The sequence below is a fragment of the Pseudophryne corroboree genome, chromosome 7, assembly GCF_028390025.1.
Source record: "Pseudophryne corroboree isolate aPseCor3 chromosome 7, aPseCor3.hap2, whole genome shotgun sequence".
Taxonomy (NCBI): domain Eukaryota; kingdom Metazoa; phylum Chordata; class Amphibia; order Anura; family Myobatrachidae; genus Pseudophryne; species Pseudophryne corroboree.
The window spans coordinates 193,276,049-193,300,107 of record NC_086450.1 but is presented as its reverse complement, the minus strand read 5'-3'; the positions used below and the strand labels follow the sequence as shown (position 1 = coordinate 193,300,107).

At 48.9% G+C, this 24,059-nt stretch overlaps 1 protein-coding gene across 5 annotated transcripts in view; it reads left to right on the top strand.

Annotated features, from left to right (window-relative positions):
* Positions 1–24,059, top strand: part of LOC134944950 (mitochondrial chaperone BCS1) — a 158,937-nt gene that overhangs the window by 108,104 nt on the left and 26,774 nt on the right. For all 5 annotated transcript variants that reach the window (XM_063933900.1, XM_063933902.1, XM_063933901.1 and 2 more), the window contains one exon: positions 18,525–18,719. In XM_063933900.1, coding sequence (XP_063789970.1) covers positions 18,525–18,719 — 195 coding nt within the window. The remainder of the gene's footprint in view (positions 1–18,524; positions 18,720–24,059) is intronic.

Below are 24,059 nucleotides of genomic sequence, written 5' to 3'. Positions count from 1 at the left end.
AGTACCTAACTGGCTTGGAGGAGGGTCTTAGGGGGAGGAGCCAGTGCACACCACCTGATCGGAAAGCTTTACTTTTGTGCCCTGTCTCCTGCGGAGCCGCTATTCCCCATGGTCCTTTCAGGAACCCCAGCATCCACTACGGACTCCGAGAAATAGAATTATCGGTAAGTAAATTCTTATTTTTCTATTGTGAACAAAATATTCCTTCTATGTACTAAATGTAATTTGCAGGTACAGTGGTTGCGAGTTGTACATCCCTGGCATATCGGAGGAGTCTTACACTTTTTTGCAAGACTCCTCCACAGGCAGGGCTGCCATCAGAAGTTATGGGGCCCCGGACTGGCAAAATAGATAGGTTCCTCCCCCCCTACATATATAAATTTAAAAGAAAAGAAAACGCCTATATCCCGACAGATTTGCCCCAGCACCATATTATGCTGCCCCATACAGTAGTGCCCCAGTACCTACTCATTTTCAGGGGTATTGCTTGTTGTCAGGGCCCAGGGTTCTGCTCGTGTGTTTGAGCCTCCTCTAGTATCTTAAATAACTGTCACCTCTGAGGCGGCGGCCATCTCGAGAGGGACATTTTAAATAGCCTGATGGCGCCGGGAAAACAACGGCAGTGACGGTGGCAGGAGGACAGCGGCATGAGCAGCCCGGGCCCTCCCCTCTCTGTTAGAGAAGCCACAGGAACTAATACTGTGCACAGGCTCAGTTTCCAGAGCCAGTCGGTGGCTACGGGAGAGAGATTAAAAGATCTCTCCCCTCAAGAATGCCACCATAGGCATATAGCAATTTACAGTACCTCAGGATGGCATAAAAAGTGGGGTAATTACTAAGCAAGCAAAATAGATTAACTCAACTGTGCATGATTAAAGAAATACAGAAAACATGGCCACTTGAGGAGTGGAGATGACAACTGCTGAAGCAGACTATACGTGTTATAATCAATCATCTTGCAATATATAGTCACATTACTACTTGTATGTTTGTATGTTATACTGCCATCTAGAGTAACTTTACTTTCACATTACTTATGGGCCAAACACAGGTACATAGTGGTAAGACTGTAGTACCTACTGATAATAGTGCTGCAGACCACTGTTCAAACTAAGCTTTGCAGGAGATTTCTGTGACACATGTTAGTATGTAACGGGAATAAATGTATGCAGAAACTGCAGATTTTACATCATTTTATGAAAAACGGGCTTGATACACAAGTATTCAGAAAAATAATCTTTTTTTTTATTCTTATAAGAAATAGAATGTGTGATTTACTATATAAGAAAAATATATGCATTAAATGGTAATAATCATAATAAATAAAATATAAAAATACATTATTTCTCCTGCAGGGTCCACAGGTTATCCACAGGATGAACATTGGGATATGAGGTAGCGTCAGCGGATTGCACCAACGATCAAAGCTTTCGGCCTCCCAGAATGCAACGGGCCAGTCCCCTATATCACCGCCTCCTGGCTCAGGCAATTCAGTTTTTTTTTTTTTTATCTGGCAGGAGCCGGACCACGATTTTGGGCTGCTGATTTTTGCAGCCATAAGCTTGTTATTTAATTTTCTTTTATAGTCTTGCGTTTTTTTGAGCGAGTTTTCTAAAAAGCGTCTTAGACGCACCTTAGAGTCGCTCCAACAACTCTCCGCCGGGTCGCGACAACACTTACCCACGTGTTCTGTGTTTCGGCGGGCGTCTGTGTCGGATGTACTAGCAAGTCCAGCGGACGATACCAGGCTGTGGCCAGAGCACGGGGAGAAGGTAAGGCGTTGGTTCCGCTTAGCAGGGGAGACGCAAGACACAGCCGCACTGTTTTTGGGAAGGAGACTACCAAACAGTAGCTGACGCGACTGTCACCTCGGGTGCATCAGCGCTAGGCCCCAGGGATCATAGGCTCCAGGGATTAGTGTGAGGCCGCGATCCCTGGGGTTGATGTCAGCAGCGGGGAATAAGACGCTCCCCTGGTCGCCCCTCCCCCCGGTTCATGACCAATTTCCTCCGAGTTTCCCGCCATGAACTGATTTCCCACTTCTGTCTGAGACGCTGTGTATCTAAAAGGACCCAGTCTCAGCATAGGCGGCTGTGTGACTGGTGCGTCGGTGTTCACTGTAGGTTCACTGGGCGTTTGTGTACACTATTAGTGTCTGGATCCACTCAGCGTTCACTAGCGTATTGATCAATCCTGTAAGCTGGGTGAAGTCTCTCTGTATCCCACTCTCCTGAGCTGGGTGATACAGCACTTAGTCTCTAACTACCATAAGGTATGAGTAATTGGGTAAGTGCCTGATGCATATGAGTCTGTCAACTATTGTTGTTTCTTTCGCTGTGCGACTGAATACGTTTAAAGTCCTATATAAGGTAATGCATTAATATGTTTCTCCTACATACTTGAAATATATCTGTAGTTGAATATATGCTTATTATACTAATGTATCACCTGTGAATGATTGCTAGTGTGATTGCTGACTTTACTATTTCTGTCAGTTTTCTGTGTGTATTCCGATCCTCAATGCTGGTGCAAAGCAGGGAGGGATCGGATTGTATTGTATGTCACTTTAATACATTTTAAAGTTATTTCAGTCACAAATTGTGTACTTAACACTGTACAGGTGTGTAATTTGTTTCTCATGTCTAAGAGAGGCAAGGGTGAAGAGGATACACTCCCCACAGCAGCACCAACACTCATTTCATGTTTGTCTTGCAAAGCTGGGTTAACCTCTCAGGATCTGGTTCAAAATAGATTATGTGCAAACTGTTTTATCTTTCACCAAAGCCTCCTGAATAACCCAAGGAAGGCACAGGTTCAGGTTGAACCCCCATGGGCTACGTTTGCACAGACAATATCCAGTATAGCTGAGCAGATTAATGCCAGCTCCTATACCAGGGATAGGTTACCCTATTAACCCTTACATGCAACATTCCCCCTGCGGTTTATCACATCCAGTCCAGGAATCTGCAGCCTTTGTACAAAAACAGGCGGAAAGGCCTGTGGAAAGTAAATCACACATGAAACAACATCTGCACAGTCTACACATGTTTCAGATAGGGACTCTGAGGATGAGGACTCATCACATTCCAGGTCTGCATACAGAGATGAGGATGAAGGTCTCAGCTCAGTGGACATACCTGAGCTAATTTGTGCTATGAAAGCCATTCTATCCTTAGAGGAGGCAGCAGAGCCTTTGTTAAAATCTAAGGTACCTGTGTTTTCTCTAACGTCCGTAGTGGATGCTGGGACTCCGTAAGGACCATGGGGATTAGCGGCTCCGCAGGAGACTGGGCACAACTAAAGAAAGCTTTAGGACTACCTGGTGTGCACTGGCTCCTCCCACTAAGACCCTCCTCCAGACCTCAGTTAGATTTCTGTGCCCGGCTGAGCTCGATGCACACTAGGGGCTCTCCTGAGCACCTAGAAAGAAAGTATATTTAGGTTTTTTATTTTCAGTGATATCTGCTGGCAACAGACTCACTGCAGCGAGGTACTAAGGGGAGAAGAAGCGAACCTACCTAACAGGTGGTAGTTTGGGCTTCTTAGGCTACTGGACACCATTAGCTCCAGAGGGATCGACCGCAGGACCCGACCTTGGTGTTCGTTCCCGGAGCTGCGCCGCCGTCCCCCTTACAGAGCCAGAAGCACGAAGAAGGTCCGGAAAATCGGCGGCAGAAGACTTCGGTCTTCACCAAGGTAGCGCACAGCACTGCAGCTGTGCGCCATTGCTCCTCATGTACACCTCACACTTCGGTCACTGATGGGTGCAGGGCGCTGGGGGGGGCGCCCTGAGGGCAATAAATAACACCTTGGCTGGCAAAATATACATCATATATAGTCCCACAGAAAAAGCGGGAGAAAGTCCGCCGAAAAGGGGGCGGGGCATCTCCCTCAGCACACTGGCGCCATTTTCTCTTCACAGTGCAGCTGGAAGACAGCTCCCCAGGCTCTCCCCTGTAGTTTCCAGGCTCAAAGGGTTAAAAAGAGAGGGGGGGCACTAAATTTAGGCGCAATATATGTATACAAGCAGCTATTTGGGGAAAAATCACTCAATTATAGTGTTAATCCCTGCATTATATAGCGCTCTGGTGTGTGCTGGCATACTCTCTCTCGGTCCTGTCCTCAGTCAGAGCATTCCCTGTGTGTGTGCGGTGTGTCGGTACGGCTGTGTCGACATGTTGGATGAGGAAGGTTACGTGGAGACGGAGCAGAGGCCGATAAATGGGATGTCGCCCCCTGTGGGGCCGACACCAGAGTGGATGGATAGGTGGAAGGTATTAACCGACAGTGTCAACTCCTTACATAAAAGGCTGGATGACGTAACAGCTGTGGGACAGCCGGCTTCTCAGCCCGCGTCTGCCCAGGCGTCTCAAAGGCCATCAGGGGCTCAAAACAACGCCCGTTACCTCAGATGGCAGACACAGATGTCGACACGGAGTCGGACTCCAGTGTCGACGAGGTTGAGACATATACACAATCCACTAGGAACATCCGTTACATGATCTCGGCAATGAAAAATGTGTTACGCATTTTCTGACATAAACCCAAGTACCACATAAAAGGGGTTTTATTTTTGGGGAGAAAAAACAGCCACTGTTTTGTTCCCCCATCAGATGAATGAATGAAGTGTGTAAAGAAGCGTGGTTTCCCCCGATAAGAAATTGGTTATTTCTAAAAAGTTACTGATGGCGTACCCTTTCCCGCCAGAGGATAGGTCACGTTGGGAGATATCCCTTAGGGTGGATAAGGCGCTCACACGTTTGTAAAAAGGTGGCACGGCCGTCTTAGGATACGGCCACCTTGAAGGAACCTGCTGATAAAAAGCAGGAGGCGATCCTGAAGTCTGTATTTACACACTCAGGTTATATACTAAAACCTGCAATTGCCTCAGCATAAATAGTGCTGCTGCAGCGTGGTCTGACACCCTGTCAGATAATATTAATACGCTAAGACAGGGATAATAATATTTGCTAACATTGAGCATATTTAAGACGTTGTCTTATATATATAAAGGATGCACAGAGGGATATTTGCCGGCTGGCATCCAGAATTAATGCAATGTCCATTCTGCCAGGAGGGTAGTAGAAACCCGGCAGTGGACAGGTGATGCTGCATTTAAAAGGCACATGGAGATTCTGCCTTATAAGGGTGAGGAATTGTTTGGGGATGGTCTCTGGGACCTCGTATCCACAGCAACAGCTGGGAAGAAAAATTTTTACCTCAGGTTTCCTCACAAAAGCCTAAAGAAAGCACCGTATTTTCAGGTACAGTCCTTTCGGCTTCAGAAAAGCAAGCGGGTCAAAGGCGCTTCCTTTCTGCACAGAGACAAGGGAAGAAGGAAAAAGCTGCACCAGTCAGCCAGTTCCAGGATCAAATATCTTCCCTCGCTTCCTCTGAGTCCACCGCTTGACGCTGGGGCTCCACAGGTGGAGACAGGTGCGGTGGGGGCGCGTCTCGGGAACTGCAGGGATCAGTGGGCTTGCCCACAGGTGGATCCCTAGGTTCTGCAAGTAGTATCACAGGGATACAGGCTGGAGTTCGAGACGACTCCCCCTCGCCGGTGCCTCACATCAGCCTTGCCTGCTGCCCTCGGAGAAAGGTAGTACTGGCGGCAATTCACAAGCTGTACTTCCAGCAGGTGAAATCAAGGTACCCCTCTTTCAACAAGGCCGGGGTTACTATTCCAAAATGTTGTGGTACCGAAACCAGACTGTTCGGTGAGACCCATTCTAAAATTGAAATCCTTGAACACTTATATACGAAGGTTCAAGTTCAAAATGGAATCGCTCAGGGCGATTATTGCAAGCCTGGAAAATTTCAGGGTATCACTGGACATCAAGGATACTTACCTGCATGTCCCTATTTACCCTCGTCACCAGGTGTACCTCAAAATTGTGGTACAGGATTGTCATTACCAATTCCAGACGTGGCCGTTGGTCTGTCCCCGGCACCGAGGGTATTTACCAAGGTAATGGCCGAAGTACTTATCCCGTACTTGGACGATCTCCTTATAAAGGCGAGGTCCAGGGAGCAGTTGTTCGTCGGAGTAGCACTATCTCGGGAAGTGCTACAACAGCACGGCTGGATTCTGAATATTCCAAAGTCACTGCTGGTTCCTACGACGCGTCTACTGTTCCTGGGTATGGTTCTGGACACAGAACAGGATAAAAAGGGTTTCTCCCGGAGGAGAAGTCCAAGGAGTTGGCGTCTCTAGACGGAGACCTCCTAATACAAATACAGGTATCGGTGCATCTATGCACGCGAGCCTTGGGAAAGATGGTAGCTTCTTACGAAGAATTTCCATTCGCCAAGTCCCATGCAAGGATCTTCCAGTGGGATCTGTTGGACAAGTGGTCGGGGCGCATTCTCAGATGCATCGGCGGATAACCCTGTCTCCAAGGGCCAGGGTGTCGCTGTGGTGGTGACTGCACATCTTCTAGGGGGCCGCAGAGTCGGCATACAGGACTGGGTCCTGGTGACCACGGATGCCAGCCTTCAAGGCTGGGGGGCAGTCACACAGGGAAGAAACTTCCAAGGCCTATGGAAAAGTCAGGAGACTTCCCTACACATAAATGTTCTGGAACTTTGGGCCATTTACAATGCCCTAAGTCAGGCTAGACCCCTGCTTCAACACCGGCCGGTGCTAATCCAGTCAGACAACATCACGGCGGTCGCTCATGTAAACCGACAGGGCGGCACAAGAAGCAGGATGGCGATGGCAGAAGCCACAAGGATTCTCCGATGGGCGGAAAATCATGTGTTAGCACTGTCAGCAGTGTTCATTCCCGGAGTGGACAACTGAGAACTTTCTCAGCAGACACGACCTCCACCCTTGAGAGTGGGGACTTCATCCAGAAGTCTTCCAAATGATTGTACACCGTGGGGAAAGGCCACAGGTGGACAGGATGGCGTCCCGCCTCAACAAAAAGCTACAAAGATATTGCGCCAGGTCAAGGGACCTTCAGGCGATAGCTGTAGACGCTCTGGTAACACCGTGGGTGTACCAGTCGGTGTATGTGTTCCCTTCTCTGCCTCTCATACCCAGGGTAATGAGAATAATAAGAAGGAGAGGAGTAAGAACTATACTCATTGGTCCGGGTGGCCAAGAAGAGCTTGGTACCCAGAAACCCAAGAATGATCTCAGAGGACCCATGGCCTCTGCCGCTCAGACAGGACCTGCTGCAGCAGGGGGCCTGTCTGTTCCAAGACGTACCGCGGCTGCGTTTGACGGCATGGCGGTTGAACGCCGGATCCTGAAGGAAAAGGGCATTCCGGAGGAAGTTATCCCTACGCTATTTAAAGCTAGGAAAGAAGTGAACGCAAACCATTATCACCGCATATGGCGGTAATATGTTGCGTGCTGTAAGGCCAGTAAGGCCCAAAAGGAGGAATTTCAGCTAGGTCGTTTTCTGCACTTCCTACAAGTCAGAGGTGACTATGGGCCTAAAATTGGGTTCCATTAAGGTCCAGATTTCGGCTCTATCGATTTTCTTCCAAAATAGAACTGGCTTCACTGCCTGAAGTTCAGACTTTTGTTAAGGGAGTGCTGCATAGTCAGCCCCCGTTTGTGCCTCCAGTGGCACCGTGGGATCTCAACGTAGTGTTGGATTTCCTGAAGTCGCATTGAGTTGAGCCACTTAAATCCGTGGAGCTACAATACCTCACGTGGAAAGTGGTCATGCTGTGGGCCGTGGCGTCGGCCAGGCGTGTATCAGAATTGGCGGCTTTGTCATACAAATGCCCTTATCTGTATTCTATATGGATAAGGCGGAATTGAGGACTCGTTCCCAATTCCTTCCTAAGGTGGTATCAGTTTTTCATGTGAACCAACCTATTGTGGTGCCTGCGGCTACTTGGGACTTGGAGGATTCCAAATTTTCTGGACGTAGTCAGGGCCCTGAAAAGTATATGTTTCCAGGACGGCTGGAGTCAGGAAAACTGACTCGCTATTTATCCTGTATGCACCCAACAAGCTGGGCGCTCCTGCTTCTAAGCAGACTATTGCTCGCTGGATCTGTAGCACGATTCAACTTGCACATTCTGAGGCTGGAATGCCGCACCCTAAATCTGTGAAAGCCCATTCCACGAGGAAAGTGGGCTCTTCTTGGGCGGCTGCCCGAGGGGTCTCGGCTTTACAAATTTGCCGAGCTGTTACTTGGTCGGGTTAAAACACTCTTGCAAGAGTCTACAAGTTTGATACCCTGGCTGAGGAGGACCTAGAGTTTGCTCATTCGGTGCTGCAGAGTCATCCGCACTCTCCCGCCCGTTTGGGAGCTTTGGTATAATCCCCATGGTCCTTACGGAGTCCCAGCATCCACTTAGGACGTCAGAGAAAATAAGATTTTACTCACCGGTAAATCTATTTCTCGTAGTCCGTAGTGGATGCTGGGCGCCCATCCCAAGTGCGGATTGTCTGCAATACTTGTATATAGTTATTGCCTAACTAAAGGGTTATTGTTGAGCCATCTGTTGAGAGGCTCACTTGTTATCATACTGTTAACTGGGTATAGTATCACAAGTTATACGGTGTGATTGGTGTGGCTGGTATGAGTCTTACCCGGGATTCAAAATCCTTCCTTATTGTGTCAGCTCTTCCGGGCACAGTATCCTAACTGAGGTCTGGAGGAGGGTCTTAGTGGGAGGCGCCAGTGCACACCAGGTAGTCCTAAAGCTTTCTTTAGTTGTGCCCAGTCTCCTGCGGAGCCGTTAATCCCCATGGTCCTTACGGAGTCCCAGCATCCACTACGGACTACGAGAAATAGATTTACCGGTGAGTAAAATCTTATTTAAATGTCCCAGAACAGTCAGGACTGAATGTCCTGGGTCAGAACAGCTGACGGAAATTATGCAAGAGGCTTGGGTAACACCCAGTAAGAAGTTTAGAATTCCAAAGAAATGGAATTCCCATTATCCTCTTCCTGCTGGGGATTGTTTAAAAAGGGAGGTGGCTCCCAAAGTAGATACGCATCTACATTACCTCTGCCTTCAACATTATTAAATGATGTCACGGATAGGAAAATAGATGGGTTTTCTCCTTGTCTGGGGCAATCGTAAGACCAGCCATGGCTTCAGCCTGGATGGCAAAGGCAGTGGCAGCCTGGGCTGATGCATTGGAGGATGATCTTTAATTGGCATCTAGAGAGCAAAAATCCCATATTGCACATATTAAACAAGCGGCTGTTTTTATGGAAGAAGCAGCCTTGGTTATGGTTACAATTGTCTCTTAAGCAGCAGCAGCTCGCAGAGCTGTTTGGTTACGTACATGGAAAGCTGACTCAGAATCCAAGAAGGTTCTGGAGACTTTGCCTTTTACTGGAGATATTCTTTTTGGTAAAGAATTAAACAGTATTTTGGAGTCAGAAGCAGACTCCAAGAAAGTGGAGTTTCCTTCCACACACAAATCCAAGCCTAGATTTCCAGCTTTTCGGCCCTTTCGGACTCCAGGAAAAGTAAAAGGAAAGGGTTATGGCAAATAGTCTCAATCTGACAAGTCTAGTAAGACTAAAAGGTATTGGGCTACCAGAGGGCCGGCTTCCAAGCCAGAAGATAAGCCATCAGCCTGATGGTGCGGCCCTCCACCTGGGGGATCCCGGGGTGGGAGACCGACTTCTTCATATTGCACAGATCTGGCAGCAGTCTACCACAGATGCCTGGGTGCAAGAAGCGGTATCTCACGGTTATGTATTTCTTTCAAGAAACACCCTCCTCAAAGGTTTTTTGGTACCAGCCCATCTTCAGTGGAAACGAAGGCCAGGGCTTTGCAAAAGGTAGTTCAGAAGTTGCTTCAGTCAGGAGTGATAATTCCAGTTCCTCCTGTGCAACATGGACAAGGTTTTTATTCCAACCTGTTTCTAGTCCAGAAGCCAAATAGGTCGTTCCGGCCAATACTCAGTCTCAAAGTGCTGAACAAGTACATTTGGGTGCCTCGTTTTCATATGGAGACTTTACGTTCCATTTTCTCTAACGTCCTAGTGGATGCTGGGGACTCCGTAAGGACCATGGGGAATAGACGGGCTCCGCAGGAGACAGGGCACTTTAAGAAAGAATTTGGATTCTGGTGTGCTCTGGCTCCTCCCTCTATGTCCCTCCTCCAGACCTCAGTTTGAATCTGTGCCCGGACGAGCTGGGTGCTGTTTAGTGAGCTCTCCTGAGCTTGCTATAAGAAAGTATTTTGTTAGGTTTTTTATTTTCAGGGAGATCTGCTGGCAACAGACTCCCTGCATTGTGGGACTGAGGGGAGAGAAGCAGCCCTACTCTCTGCAGATAGGTCCTGCTTCTTAGGCTACTGGACACCATTAGCTCCAGAGGGATCGTACACAGGATCTCACCCTTTGTCGTCCGATCCCGGAGCCGCGCCGCCTCCCCCCTCGCAGAGCCGGAAGACAGAAGCCGGGTGAAAGAAGCAAGAAGACTTCAAAATCGGCGGCAGAAGACTCCAGTCTTCACTGAGGTAGCGCACAGCACTGCAGCTGTGCGCCATTGCTCCTACACTACTAGAAATTAGGACCTCTTGGCAAAAGTTGGACATATATACAGTTGGGCACTGTATATATGTATGAGCCCCCGCCATAATATTGTACAGAAACGCGGGACAGAAGCCCGGCCGCTGAGGAGGCGGGGCTTCTTCCTCAGCACTCACCAGCGCCATTTTTTCTCCACAGCTCCGCTGAGAGCAAGCTCTCCCCTGCAGATTCACGGTAGAAGATGGTAAAAAGAGAGGGGGGGCACATAAATTAGGCGCAAAAACATAATATACAGCAGCTACTGGGTTAACACTAAGTTACTGTGTGATTCCTGGGACATATAGCGCTGGGGTGTGTGCTGGGGCATACTCTATCTCTGTCTCTCCAAAGGGCCTTGTGGGGGAACTGTCTTCAAAAAAGAGCATCCCCTGTGTGTGTGGTGTGTCGGTACGCTTGTGTCGACATGTTTGACGAGGAAGGCTATGTGGAAGCAGAGCGGGAGCAAATGAATGTGGTGTCGCCACCGCCGACACCTGATTGGATGGATATGTGGAAGGTTTTAAATGATAATGTTAATTCCTTGCATAAAAGGTTGGATAAAGCTGAAACCTTAAGACAGTCGGGGTCTCAGCCCATGCCTGATCCTATGTCGCAGAGGCCGTCAGCGTCTCAGAAGCGCCCACTATACCAAATTGTTGACACAGATACCAACATGGATTTTGACTCCAGTGTCGATTACGATGATGCAAAGTTACAGCCTAAATTGGCTAAAGCCATCCGTTATATGATTATAGCAATGAAGGATGTGTTGCACATCACAGAGTTAACCCCAGTCCCTGACTAGAAGGTTAATATGTATGGGGAAAAAAGGCAGGTGGTGACCTTTCCCCCTTCACATGAGCTAAATGAGTTATGTGAAAAGGCTTGGGAATCTCCAGATAAAAAACTGCAGATTTCCAAACGGATGCTTATGGCGTATCCTTTCCCGCCAACGGACAGGTTACGCTGGGAATCCTCCCCTAGGGTGGACAAAGCTTTAACACGCTTATCCAAGAGGGTAGCCCTGCTGTCACAGGATACGGTCACCCTAAAAGATGCTGCGGATAGAAAGCAAGAGGGTACCCTGAAGTCCATTTATACACATTCAGGTACCTTACTAAGGCCGGCAATTGCGTCGGCCTGGGTGTGTAGTGCTGTAGCAGCATGGACGGATACATTATCTGAGGAACTTGATACCTTTGACAAGGATACTATATTAATGACCCTGGGGCATATAAAAGACGCTGTCCTATATATGAGAGATGCTTTAAGAGACATTAGCCTACTGGGCTCTAGAATAAATGCAATGTCGATTTCTGCCAGAAGGGTCCTGTGGACTCGGCAATGGACAGGCGATGCCGACTCAAAAAGGCACATGGAGGTTTTACCTTACAAGGGTGAGGAATTGTTTGGGGAGGGTCTCTCGGACCTGGTCTCCACAGCTACTGCTGGAAAGTCAAATTTTTTGCCATATGTTCCCTCACAACCTAAGAAAGCACCGTATTACCAAATGCAGTCCTTTCGATCACAAAAAGGCAAGAAAGTCCGAGGTGCGTCCTTTCTTGCCAGAGGCAGGGGCAGAGGAAGGAAGCTGCACAACACAGCTTGTTCCCAGGAACAGAAGTACCCCCCCGGCTTCCACTAAATCCACCGCATGACGCTGGGGCTCCACAGGCGGAGCTAGGCCCGGTGGGGGGCGCGTCTCCGAAATTTCAGCCACAAGTGGGTTCACTCCCTGGTGGATCCCTGGGCAATAGAGATTGTGTCTCAGGGATACAAGCTGGAATTCGAAGAGATGCCCCCTCACCGATACCTCAAATCGGCCCTGCCAGCTTCCCCCTTAGAGAGGGAAATAGTGTTGGCTGTAATTCACAAATTGTATCTTCAGCAGGTGGTGGTCAAGGTTCCCCTCCTTCAACAAGGAAAGGGTTATTATTCGACCATGTTTGTGGTACCGAAACCGGACGGTTCGGTCAGACCCATATTGAATTTAAAATCCCTGAACATATACCTGAAAAGGTTCAAGTTCAAGATGGAATCGCTCAGAGCGGTCATTGCAAGCCTGGAAGGGGGAGATTTTATGGTGTCTCTGGACATAAAGGATGCATATCTTCATGTCCCCATTTATCCACCTCATCAGGCGTACCTCAGATTTGTGGTACAGGATTGTCATTACCAATTCCAGACGTTGCCGTTTGGTCTCTCCACGGCACCGAGAATATTTACCAAGGTAATGGCGGAAATGATGGTGCTCCTGCGAAAGCAAGGGGTCACAATTATCCCATACTTGGACGATCTCCTCATAAAGGCGAGGTCCAGAGAGCAGGCTAGATTCTAAATATTCCAAAGTCGCAGTTGATTCCTACGACTCGTCTGCCCTTCCTGGGCATGATTCTGGACACAGACCAGAAGAGGGTTTATCTCCCGATGGAGAAGGCTCAGGAGCTCATGACACTGGTCAGAGACCTATTAAAACCAAAACAGGTGTCGGTGCATCACTGCACGCGAGTCCTGGAAAAGATGGTGGCATCATACGCGGCCATTCCCTTCGGCAGGTTCCATGCGAGGACCTTTCAATGGGATCTGTTGGACAAGTGGTCCGGATCACATCTTCAGATGCATCGGCTGATCACCCTATCCCCCAGGGCCAGGGTGTCACTCCTGTGGTGGCTGCAGAGTGCTCACCTTCTCGAAGGTCGCAGATTCGGCATTCAGGACTGGGTCCTGGTGACCACGGATGCAAGCCTCCGAGGGTGGGGGGCAGTCACACAGGGAAGAAATTTCCAAGGGCTGTGGTCAAGTCAGGAGTCTTGCCTTCACATCAACATCCTGGAACTAAGGGCCATATACAACGCCCTACGTCAAGCGGAGTCCCTGCTTCGCGACCAACCGGTTCTGATTCAGTCAGACAACATCACCGCAGTGGCTCATGTAAACCGCCAAGGCGGCACACGGAGCAGGGTGGCGATGGTGGAAGCCACCAGAATTCTTCGCTGAGCGGAGAATCACGTAAGCACACTGTCAGCAGTGTTCATTCTGGGAGTGGACAACTGGGAAGCAGACTTCCTCAGCAGGCACGACCTCCACCAGGGAGAGTGGGGACTTCATCAAGAAGTCTTCACGCAGATTGCAAGTCGGTGGGAACTGCCACAGGTGAACATGATGGCATCCCGCCTCAACAAAAAGCTACAGAGATATTGCGCCAGGTCAAGGGACCCTCAGGCGATAGCTGTGGACGCACTGGTGACACCGTGGGTGTTCCAGTCAGTCTATGTATTTCCTCCTCTTCCTCTCATACCCAAGGTGCTGAGAATCATAAGAAAAAGAGGAGTGAGAACAATACTCATTGTACCGGATTGGCCAAGTAGGACTTGGTATCCAGATCTGCAAGAAATGCTCACAGAGGACCCGTGGCCTCTGCCTCTAAGACAGGACTTGTTGCAACAGGGGCCCTGTCTGTTCCAAGACTTACCGCGGCTGCGTTCGACGGCATGGCGGTTGAACGCCAGATCCTAGCAGAAAAAGGCATTCCGGATAAAGTTATTCCTACGCTGATAAAGGCTAGGAAGGATGTGACAGCTCAACATTATCACCGTATATGGCGAAAATATGTGGCTTGGTGTGATGCCAGGAATGCCCCTACGGAGGAATTCCAGCTGGGTCGTTTCCTTCACTTCCTACAGGCGGGAGTGACTTTGGGCCTTAAATTGGGTTCCATTAAGGTTCAGATTTCGGCCTTATCCATTTTCTTTCAAAAAGAACTGGCTTCTCTGCCTGAAGTTCAGACGTTTGTAAAGGGAGTGCTGCATATTCAGCCCCCTTTTGTGCCTCCAGTGGCACCTTGGGATCTTAACGTGGTGTTGAGTTTCCTGAAATCACACTTGTTTGAACCACTCAAAACGGTCGAATTGAAATATCTCACGTGGAAGGTGGTCATGCTATTAGCCTTGGCTTCAGCTAGGCGTGTGTCAGAATTGGCGGCTTTGTCACATAAAAGCCCTTATCTGGTTTTCCATGCGGATAGAGCAGAATTGCGGACCCGCCCACAATTTCTGCCAAAAGTGGTTTCATCCTTTCATATAAACCAACCTATCGTGGTGCCTGTGGTTACTACTGACTGGAGGATTCCGAGTCACTGGATGTGGTCAGGGCTTTGAAGGTTTATGTAGCCAGAACGGCTAAGGTCAGGAAAACAGAATCTTTGTTTATCCTGTATGCTTCCAACAAGCTTGGGGCGCCTGCTTCAAAGCAAACTATTGCTCGCTGGATCTGTAACACGATCCAGCAGGCTCATTCTGCGGCTGGGTTGCCGCTGCCTAAATCAGTTAAGGCCCATTCCACAAGGAAGGTGGGCTCTTCTTGGGCGGCTGCCCGAGGGGTCTCGGCATTACAGCTTTGCCGAGCGGCTACTTGGTCAGGTTCAAACACCTTTGCAAGGTTCTACAAGTTTGATACCCTGGCTGAGGAGGACCTTGTGTTTGCTCATTCGGTGCTGCAGAGTCATCCGCACTCTCCCGCCCGTTTGGGAGCTTTGGTATAATCCCCATGGTCCTTACGGAGTCCCCAGCATCCACTAGGACGTTAGAGAAAATAAGATTTTACTTACCGGTAAATCTATTTCTCGTAGTCCGTAATGGATGCTGGGCGCCCGTCCCAAGTGCGGACTTCTTCTGCAATGCTTGTATATAGTTATTGCTTAAATAAGGGTTATGTATAGTTGCATCAGGGTTGATCTGATGCTCTGTTGTTGTTCATACTGTTAACTGGGTAAAGTTATCACAAGTTATACGGTGTGATTGGTGTGGCTGGTATGAGTCTTACCCTGGATTCCCAAAATCCTTTCCTTGTACTGTCAGCTCTTCCGGGCACAGTTTCTCTAACTGAGGTCTGGAGGAGGGACATAGAGGGAGGAGCCAGAGCACACCAGAATCCAAATTCTTTCTTAAAGTGCCCTGTCTCCTGCGGAGCCCGTCTATTCCCCATGGTCCTTACGGAGTCCCCAGCATCCACTACGGACTACGAGAAATAGATTTACCAGTAAGTAAAATCTTACTATTTTGGCCATGGAGCCGGATGATTTTATGTTATCCCTGGATATTCCAGGGTGCTTACCTACATGTTCCTATAGCACATCTCAGGTTTGCTATCCTCCAGCAACATTTTCCGTTTCAGGCCCTACCATTTGGACTTGCCACAGCTCCCACAGTGTTTACCAAAATGATGGTGGTAATGGCGGCTCATCTCCGTCAGCAGGGGATAAGGATTTTTCCATACCTCAACGATTTATTAATCCTGGCACAATCTCAGGAATTGCTTCAGTGTCATCTGAAACAGACAATAGATTGTTTGCAGAGACACGGTTGGCTCATAAATTGGGCAAAGTCGTCCCTGGTTCCATCACAACGGATGACTCACTTTGGGGGCTGTGTTGGATTCGAGTCTTCAGAGCGTAATTTTACCTCTGAACAAAATATCCAAAATTCAGTCGAGGGTCCAGGAGCTGCTCCACAGTAAAATGCTATCCATTCATGCAGCAATGCGTGTGATGGGATCTATGGTGTCGACATTTGACATGGTGGAGTATGCTCAATTCCATTCAAGGCCTCTACAACGTCTGATCCTTTCCAAATGGAATGAGTTGCATCAGACAATAAAAACGCAGATTATGGTCCTTCCTCTGAAAGTAAAAAGGTCATTAGCCTGGTGGGTACAGACCTTTCATCTGGACAAAGGGAAACCCTTTTGGATATCAGATTGGGAAGTTCTGACAACTGATGCCAGTCTTCAGGAGCAGTGTCAGAAAGACGTTGCTTCCAAGGACAGTGGATCAAGGAAGAAAGTTGCCTGCCAATAAATATATTGGAAGTCTGGGCCATATACAGTATATAGCACTCATTCAGGCAAATGGCACTCATTCAGGGGAAACCAGTTCAAATTTGCTCGGACAATACGGCAGTAGCGTACCTCAATCATCAGGGAGAAACAGCCAAAAAGCAATGAAGGAGGTAAGCCACACTTTAAGGTGGGCAGACCTTCATCATCCAGCCTTGTCCAAAGTGTTCATTCCAGGAGTCCTAAACTGGGAAGCGGATTTTCATGCAAACGAATGGGCTTTACACCCTGAGGTCTTCCAGACTCTGCTAGACAAGTGGGGGTTATTGGAGATAGATCTCATGGCATCCCTTCAGAACAACAAAGTTCCAGCATATGGGTCAAGAACAAAGGATCCCAGAGCAACCTTTGTGGATGCCCGGTCAGTGAGATGGGACTTTCGTCTGGCCTATGTGTTTCCACCGATCGCCCTGTTGCCCAGGGTGATTCGAAAGGTAAAACAAGGAAAGGGCACCGTGATACTAATAGCTCCGGCTTGGCCCAGAAGACATTGGTACACAGATCTGCAGAGGCTTTCGATGGATGCTCCATTCCTACTTCCTCAGATCTACTGTCTCAGGATCCTTGCTATTACAAACACCTGGATTGACTGTCTCTGACGGCGTGACTCTTGAGACTCCATCCTGAAAGCAAGAGGATTCTCACAACAGGTAATTCAAACAGTGCTCAATTCAAGGAAGCCATCCTCTGCTCGCATTTAGCACCGAATATGGCAAGCCTATGTTCAGTGGTGCAGTGACTGGAAATTTGACCCTAGGTCCTTCAGGCAGGAATGGACAAAGGTTTACGGGTGGCTTCCTTAAGAGTGCTGATGTCCGCATTGACTGTATTGTTCCAAAAGAAAATTGCTAACCTACAGGATGTTCGCACGTTTTTCCAGGGAATGCTTCACATCCAACCTCCTTTTGTTCCTCCTGCAGTGCCTTGGGATTTAAGTTTAGTCCCACAGGCGCTTCAGGTTGCCCCATTTGAATCACTAAAGCAAGTGGATCTTAAATGGCTTACAGCTAAAGCTGTCTTTCTACTGGCTATTGCTTCAGCTAGAAGAGTTTCAGATTGGGGCATTGTTATGCCGTCCTACTTTTCTGATTTTGCATCCAGAGAGAGCGGATCTCAGAACCAAATCTGGTTATCTTCCTAAGGTGGTCTCTAATTTCCACCTTTAATGAAGAAATTGTAGTCCCGGCTTTCCAAGGGCCGGACCTTTCTGTGGGAGATGCATCATTGGACATAGTGCCTTAAGGAGCTACGTGGATCGTACCAGTGCCATCAGAAAGACACACTCTCTTCGCTCTCTACGGATTTCACAAGAGAGGATGGCCTGCTGACAAGCACACACTGGCGAGGTGGCTTCAAATGACTATTTCAGAAGCATATTCTCAAGCTGATCTCCCTATTCCGGCTAATGTCTCTGCTCACTCTACTCGTCAGGTAGATCCTTCATGGGCAGCACAACGTGGTGCTTCAGCTGGACAGATATGTAAGGCAGCCACATGGTCTTCCATTAACACATTCATTAGATATTATGACCTTTTGCCTCTCAGGACGCTGAATTTGTGCGAAGGATTCTCCTGTCCAATCAGGAGCGTCCTCTCCACTAAATTTGTTTTGGTACATACCAATGTTTATCCTGTGGATAACCTGTGGACCCTGCAGGAGAAATATGTAGTTATGGTAGGCTTACTGTTGATAACTCTATTTCTCCTAAGTCTACAGTATCCACAGGTATCTCACCCTTACGCCCCTGATTTGAGGATCCTTTCACCTGCTAACCTCTTCCTTCTTGTACGTGTGTTTTTCTCACCTGATTAGGGCTCTCTATGATGCTCCTGCCTTGAGCTTTGGAAAACAACTGAATTGCCTGAGCCAGGAGGCGGGGATATAGGGGACTGGCCCGTTGCATTCTGAGTGGACGAAAGCTTTGATCGTTGGTGACTGCCAATCTGCTGACGCTACCTCATATCCCAATGGTTATCCTGTGGATACTGTGAACTTAGGAGAAATAGAGTTATCAACGGTAAGTCTACCATAACTACATATTTCTAAAGTAGTTAATCCTATTCCTTGGATGGCAGTGACCCATATTGATGTCTTTATTCCGGTCTTGTTCTTTTATTTTCTCTTGAACAGCTAGAGAATTGGCACTGCGTCAGCAAGAGGGGAAGACAGTCATGTATAGTGCTATGGGTTCAGAATGGCGGCCATTTGGGTTCCCTCGTCGCAGGCGTCCCCTGAGCTCTGTAGTGCTAGAAGAGGGGATTTCGGAGCAGATTATTCAGGACGTAAAAGGATTCATTGACAATCCCAAGTGGTACAGCGACAGAGGTTAGAACAGATTGTTGTTTTTTTTTATTGCTATTTTATTTTGTCAGTCTAGCTAGCTGTCTCATTATAGAATGGTATTAGGTACACAACACTTAACTTATAACCCTTTACTACAGGGGTGGGGAACCTCCGGCAGTGACCTTATCCGGCACGGAGGCAGCTGCCACTTGTAAAGCCTGTAGTGTAGCGCATTTTCACATGCTACAGATAACGGCGAACTCGCTTTTTAAAAATGAGTGGGTCCTATAGGACGCGCTGTCAGTCCTTTGTGCGCCTCAGCCAATACTGAAATGGTATTGGCTGAGGCGCACACAGTACTCCGACAGCGCTTCCTGTAGGAAGCCGCTCATTCCATAGTGCTCGTCTCCTTAACCAATCGCCGCAGGTGCCTCCGGTCCTGAGACCTCCCTCCTACTAGCCTTCCAGTACGCCCACTCCATCCTCCAAGCATCCGGGCACTGTGCTGTGTGACGGTGGCTGCATCCATGCACACAGCGTGATCGTTGCAGATTCGTGCAGGAGGAAATTATCTTCACGCGGAGGGTGCTCAGGCTCCATGTCTGCACCGTGGGGGGGGGGGCACTAAGTGACTGAAGGAAGTACTGGAGGACATGACCCTGGAGAGGCTGAAGAAGAGGTGCCTTAGACATGTAAGATCATGAGTTAGATCTGTATCATGGATCTGTATTCAGATCCATGGCAAGTATATGTCCCTATCTATCTATCTTATAAACATCCCCTGTTTAATGTCACAGATTACTGGCGGCAGTATGTGTGAGCAGCAATTACATGAGAAAGGTTCCCCACCCCTGCTTTACTAGGTACACAACACTAAACAGATAACCCTTTCTCTGCCCATGACATAGGATTGGCCTGCCTCATGCTTCATTGGCCCAGGGTGTATCCTACATTGGCTAGAACCTGCTTCCATGGCATTCAAAACTACCTGACATTTGATTACTATTTAAACAAATGGGGGAATGTGATTGAGTATTAGATGGTAAAAGTGCATATATATTGGTGATTTCTCTGACGTCCTAGTGGATGCTGGGGACTCCGTAAGGACCATGGGGAATAGACGGGCTCCGCAGGAGACTGGGCACTCTAAAAGAAAGATTAGGTACTATCTGGTGTGCACTGGCTTCTCCCTCTATGCCCCTCCTCCAGACCTCAGTTAGATTTCTGTGCCCGGCCGAGCTGGATGCACACTAGGGGCTCTCCTGAGCTCCTAGAAAGAAAGTATATGTTAGGTTTTTTATTTTACAGTGAGACCTGCTGGCAACAGGCTCACTGCAACGAGGGACTAAGGGGAGAAGAAGCGAACCTACCTGCTTGCAGCTAGCTTGGGCTTCTTAGGCTACTGGACACCATTAGCTCCAGAGGGATCGACCGCAGGACCCGTCCTTGGTGTTCGTTCCCGAAGCCGCGCCGCCGTCCCCCTTACAGAGCCAGAAGCAAGAAGATGGTCCGGAAAATCGGCGGCAGAAGACTTCAGTCTTCACCAAGGTAGCGCACAGCACTGCATCTGTGCGCCATTGCTCCTCATACACACTTCACACTCCGGTCACTGAGGGTGCAGGGCGCTGGGGGGGGGCGCCCTGAGCAGCAATAAAATCACCTTGGCTGGCAAAATAACCACAATATATAGCCCCAGAGGCTATATATGTGGTAATTACCCCTGCCAGAATACAGAAAAAAGCGGGAGAAAAGTCCGCCGAAAAAGGGGCGGAGCCATCTCCCTCAGCACACTGGCGCCATTTCTCCCTCACAGTTCCGCTGGAAGGAAGCTCCCTGACTCTCCCCTGCAGTCTACACTACAGAAAAGGGTAAAAAAGAGAGGGGGGGCACAAAATTGAGGCGCAGTAAATATTATAGCGGCTATAGGGGACATAATTCAGTTAGTCCCTGCATTATATAGCGCTTTGGTGTGTGCTGGCATACTCTCTCTCTGTCTCCCCAAAGGGCTTTTGTGGGGTCCTGTCTCCTTTAAGAGCATTCCCTGTGTGTGTGTGCGGTGTGTCGGTACGGCTGTGTCGACATGTTTGATGAGGAGACTTATGTGGAGGCGGAGCAGATGCCTATAAATGTATTGTCACCCCCTGCGGGGCAGACACCTGAGTGGATGGACTTATGGAAGGAATTACGTGCAAGTGTCGACTCCTTACATAAAAAATTTGACGACATGCCAAATGCGGGACAGCCGGCTTCTCAGCTCGTGCCTGCCCAGGCAATCCAAAGGCCATCAGGGGCTCTAAAACGCCCACTACCTCAGATGGCAGACACAGATGTCGACACGGATACTGATACCAGTGTCGACGACGATGAGTCAAATTTAATGTCCACTAGGGCCATTCGTTGCATGATTGAGGCAATGAAAGAGGTTTTACACATTTCTGATATAAACCCAGGTACCTCAAAAAAGGGTATTATGTTTGGGGAGAAAAAACTACCAATAGTTTTTCCCCCATCTGAAGAATTAAATGAAGTGTGTGAAGAAGCGTGGGCTTTCCCTGATAAAAAATTGGTGATTTCAAAAAAAATTACTAATGGCGTTCCCTTTCTCGCCAGAGGATAGGTCACGTTGGGAAACTCCCCCTAGGGTGGATAAAGCGCTCACACGTTTGTCTAAAAAGGTGGCACTACCGTCTCCGGATACGGCCACCCTAAAGGAACCTGCTGATAGAAAGCAGGAGGCTATCCTAAAGTCTATATATACACACACTGGTGTTATACTGAGACCAGCTATTGCTTCAGCGTGGATGTGCAGTGCTGCTGCTGCTTGGTCAGATTCCCTGTCAGAAAATATTGACACCCTGGACAGGGACACTATATTGCTAACCGTAGAGCATATAAAAGACTCAGTCTTGTACATGAGAGATGCACAGAGGGAAATCTGCCGGCTGGCATCTAGAATAAGTGCATTGTCCATTTCTGCTAGGAGAGGCTTATGGACTCGGCAGTGGACAGGGGATGCAGATTCTAAAAGGCACATGGAAGTTTTGCCTTATAAGGGTGAGGAGTTATTCGGGGATGGTCTCTCAGACCTTGTTTCCACAGCAACAGCTGGGAAGTCAGCATTTTTGCCCCATGTCCCCTCACAGCCTAAGAAAGCGCCGTATTATCAGGTACAGTCCTTTCGACCCCAGAAAAACAGGCGGGGAAAAGGCGGGTCCTTTCTGTCTAGAGGCAGAGGAAGGGGAAAAAAGCTGCACCACGCAGCAGGTTCCCAGGAACAAAAGTCCTCCCCCGCTTCTTCCAAATCCGCCGCATGACGGTGGGGCTCCACAGGCGGAGCCAGGTACGGTGGGGGGGCCGCCTCAAAAAATTCAGCGATCAGTGGGTTCGCTCACGGGTGGATCCCTGGATCCTTCAAGTAGAATCTCAGGGGTACAAGCTGGAATTCGAGGCGCCTCCCCCCCGCCGTTTCCTCAAATCGGCCTTACCGACAACTCCTTCGGGCAGGGAGGCTGTACTAGAGGCAAATTCACAAGCTGTATTCCCAGCAGGTGATAGTCAAGGTACCCCTACTTCAACAAGGACGGGGTTACTATTCCACACTGTTTGTGGTACCGAAACCGGGCGGTTCGGTGAGACCCATTTTAAATTTGAAATCCTTGAACACATACATAAAAAGATTCAAGTTCAAGATGGAATCGCTCAGGGCGGTTATTGCAAGCCTGGACGAGGGGGATTACATGGTATCCCTGGACATCAAGGATGCTTACCTGCATGTCCCAATTTAACTTCCTCACCAGGAGTACCTCAGATTTGTGGTACAGGATTGCCATTACCAATTCCAGACACTACCGTTTGGACTGTCCACGGCACCGAGGGTGTTTACCAAGGTAATGGCAGAAATGATGATACTCCTTCGAAAAAAGGGAGTTTTAATTACCCCGTACTTGGACGATCTCCTAATAAAGGCGAGGTCCAGGGAGCAGTTACTGGTCGGAGTAGCACTATCTCGGGAAGTGCTACAACAGCATGGCTGGATTCAAAACATTCCAAAGTCACAACTGGTTCCTTCCACACGCTTACTGTTCCTGGGGATGATTCTGGACACAGAACAGAAAAAAGTGTTTCTCCCGCAGGAGAAAGCCAAGGAGCTGTCATCTCTAGTCAGAGACCTCCTAAAACCAAAACGGGTATCGGTGCATCACTGCACACGAGTCCTGGGAAAAATGGTGGCTTCGTACGAAGCAATTCCATTCGGCAGGTTCCATACAAGGACCTTCCAGTGGGACCTCTTGGACAAGTGGTCGGGATCGCATCTTCAGATGCATCAACTGATAACCCTGTCTCCAAGGACCAGGGTGTCTCTACTGTGGTGGCTGCAGAGTGCTCATCTTCTAGAGGGCCGCAGATTCGGCATACAGGACTGGGTCCTGGTGACCACGGATGCCAGCCTTCGGGGCTGGGGCGCAGTCACACAGGGAAGAAATTTCCAGGGACTTTGGTCAAGTCAGGAGTCGTCCCTACACATAAACATTCTGGAACTGACGGCCATTTACAATGCCCTAAGTCAGGCAAGGCCCCTGCTTCAAAACCAGCCGGTTCTGATCCAATCAGACAACATCACGGCAGTCGCCCATGTAAACCGACAGGGCGGCACAAGAAGCAGGGTGGCGATGGCAGAAGCCACAAGGATTCTCCGATGGGCGGAAAATCACGTAATAGCACTGTCAGCAGTGTTCATTCCGGGAGTGGACAACTGGGAAGCAGACTTCCTCAGCAGACACGACCTACACCCGGGAGAGTGGGGACTTCATCCAGAAGTCTTCCTACTGTTGGTAAACCGTTGGGAAAGGCCACAGGTGGACATGATGGCGTCCCGCCTCAACAAAAAGCTAAAGAGATATTGCGCCAGGTCAAGGGACCCTCAGGCGATAGCTGTGGACGCTCTAGTGACACCGTGGGTGTACCAGTCGGTTTATGTGTTCCCTCCTCTGCCTCTCATACCAAAGGTACTGAGAATAATAAGAAGGCGAGGAGTAAGAACGATACTCGTGGTTCCGGATTGGCCAAGAAGAGCTTGGTACCCGGAACTTCAAGAAATGTTATCAGAGGACCCATGGCCTCTACCGCTCAGACAGGATCTGCTACAGCAGGGGCCCTGTCTGTTCCAAGACTTACCGCGGCTGCGTTTGACGGCATGGCGGTTGAATTCCGGATCCTAAAGGAAAAGGGCATTCCGGAGGAAGTCATTCCTACGCTGATAAAAGCCAGGAAAGAAGTAACCGCAAATCATTATCACCGCATTTGGCGAAAATATGTTGCGTGGTGTGAGGCCAGGAAGGCCCCTACAGAGGAATTTCAGCTGGGTCGTTTTCTGCACTTCCT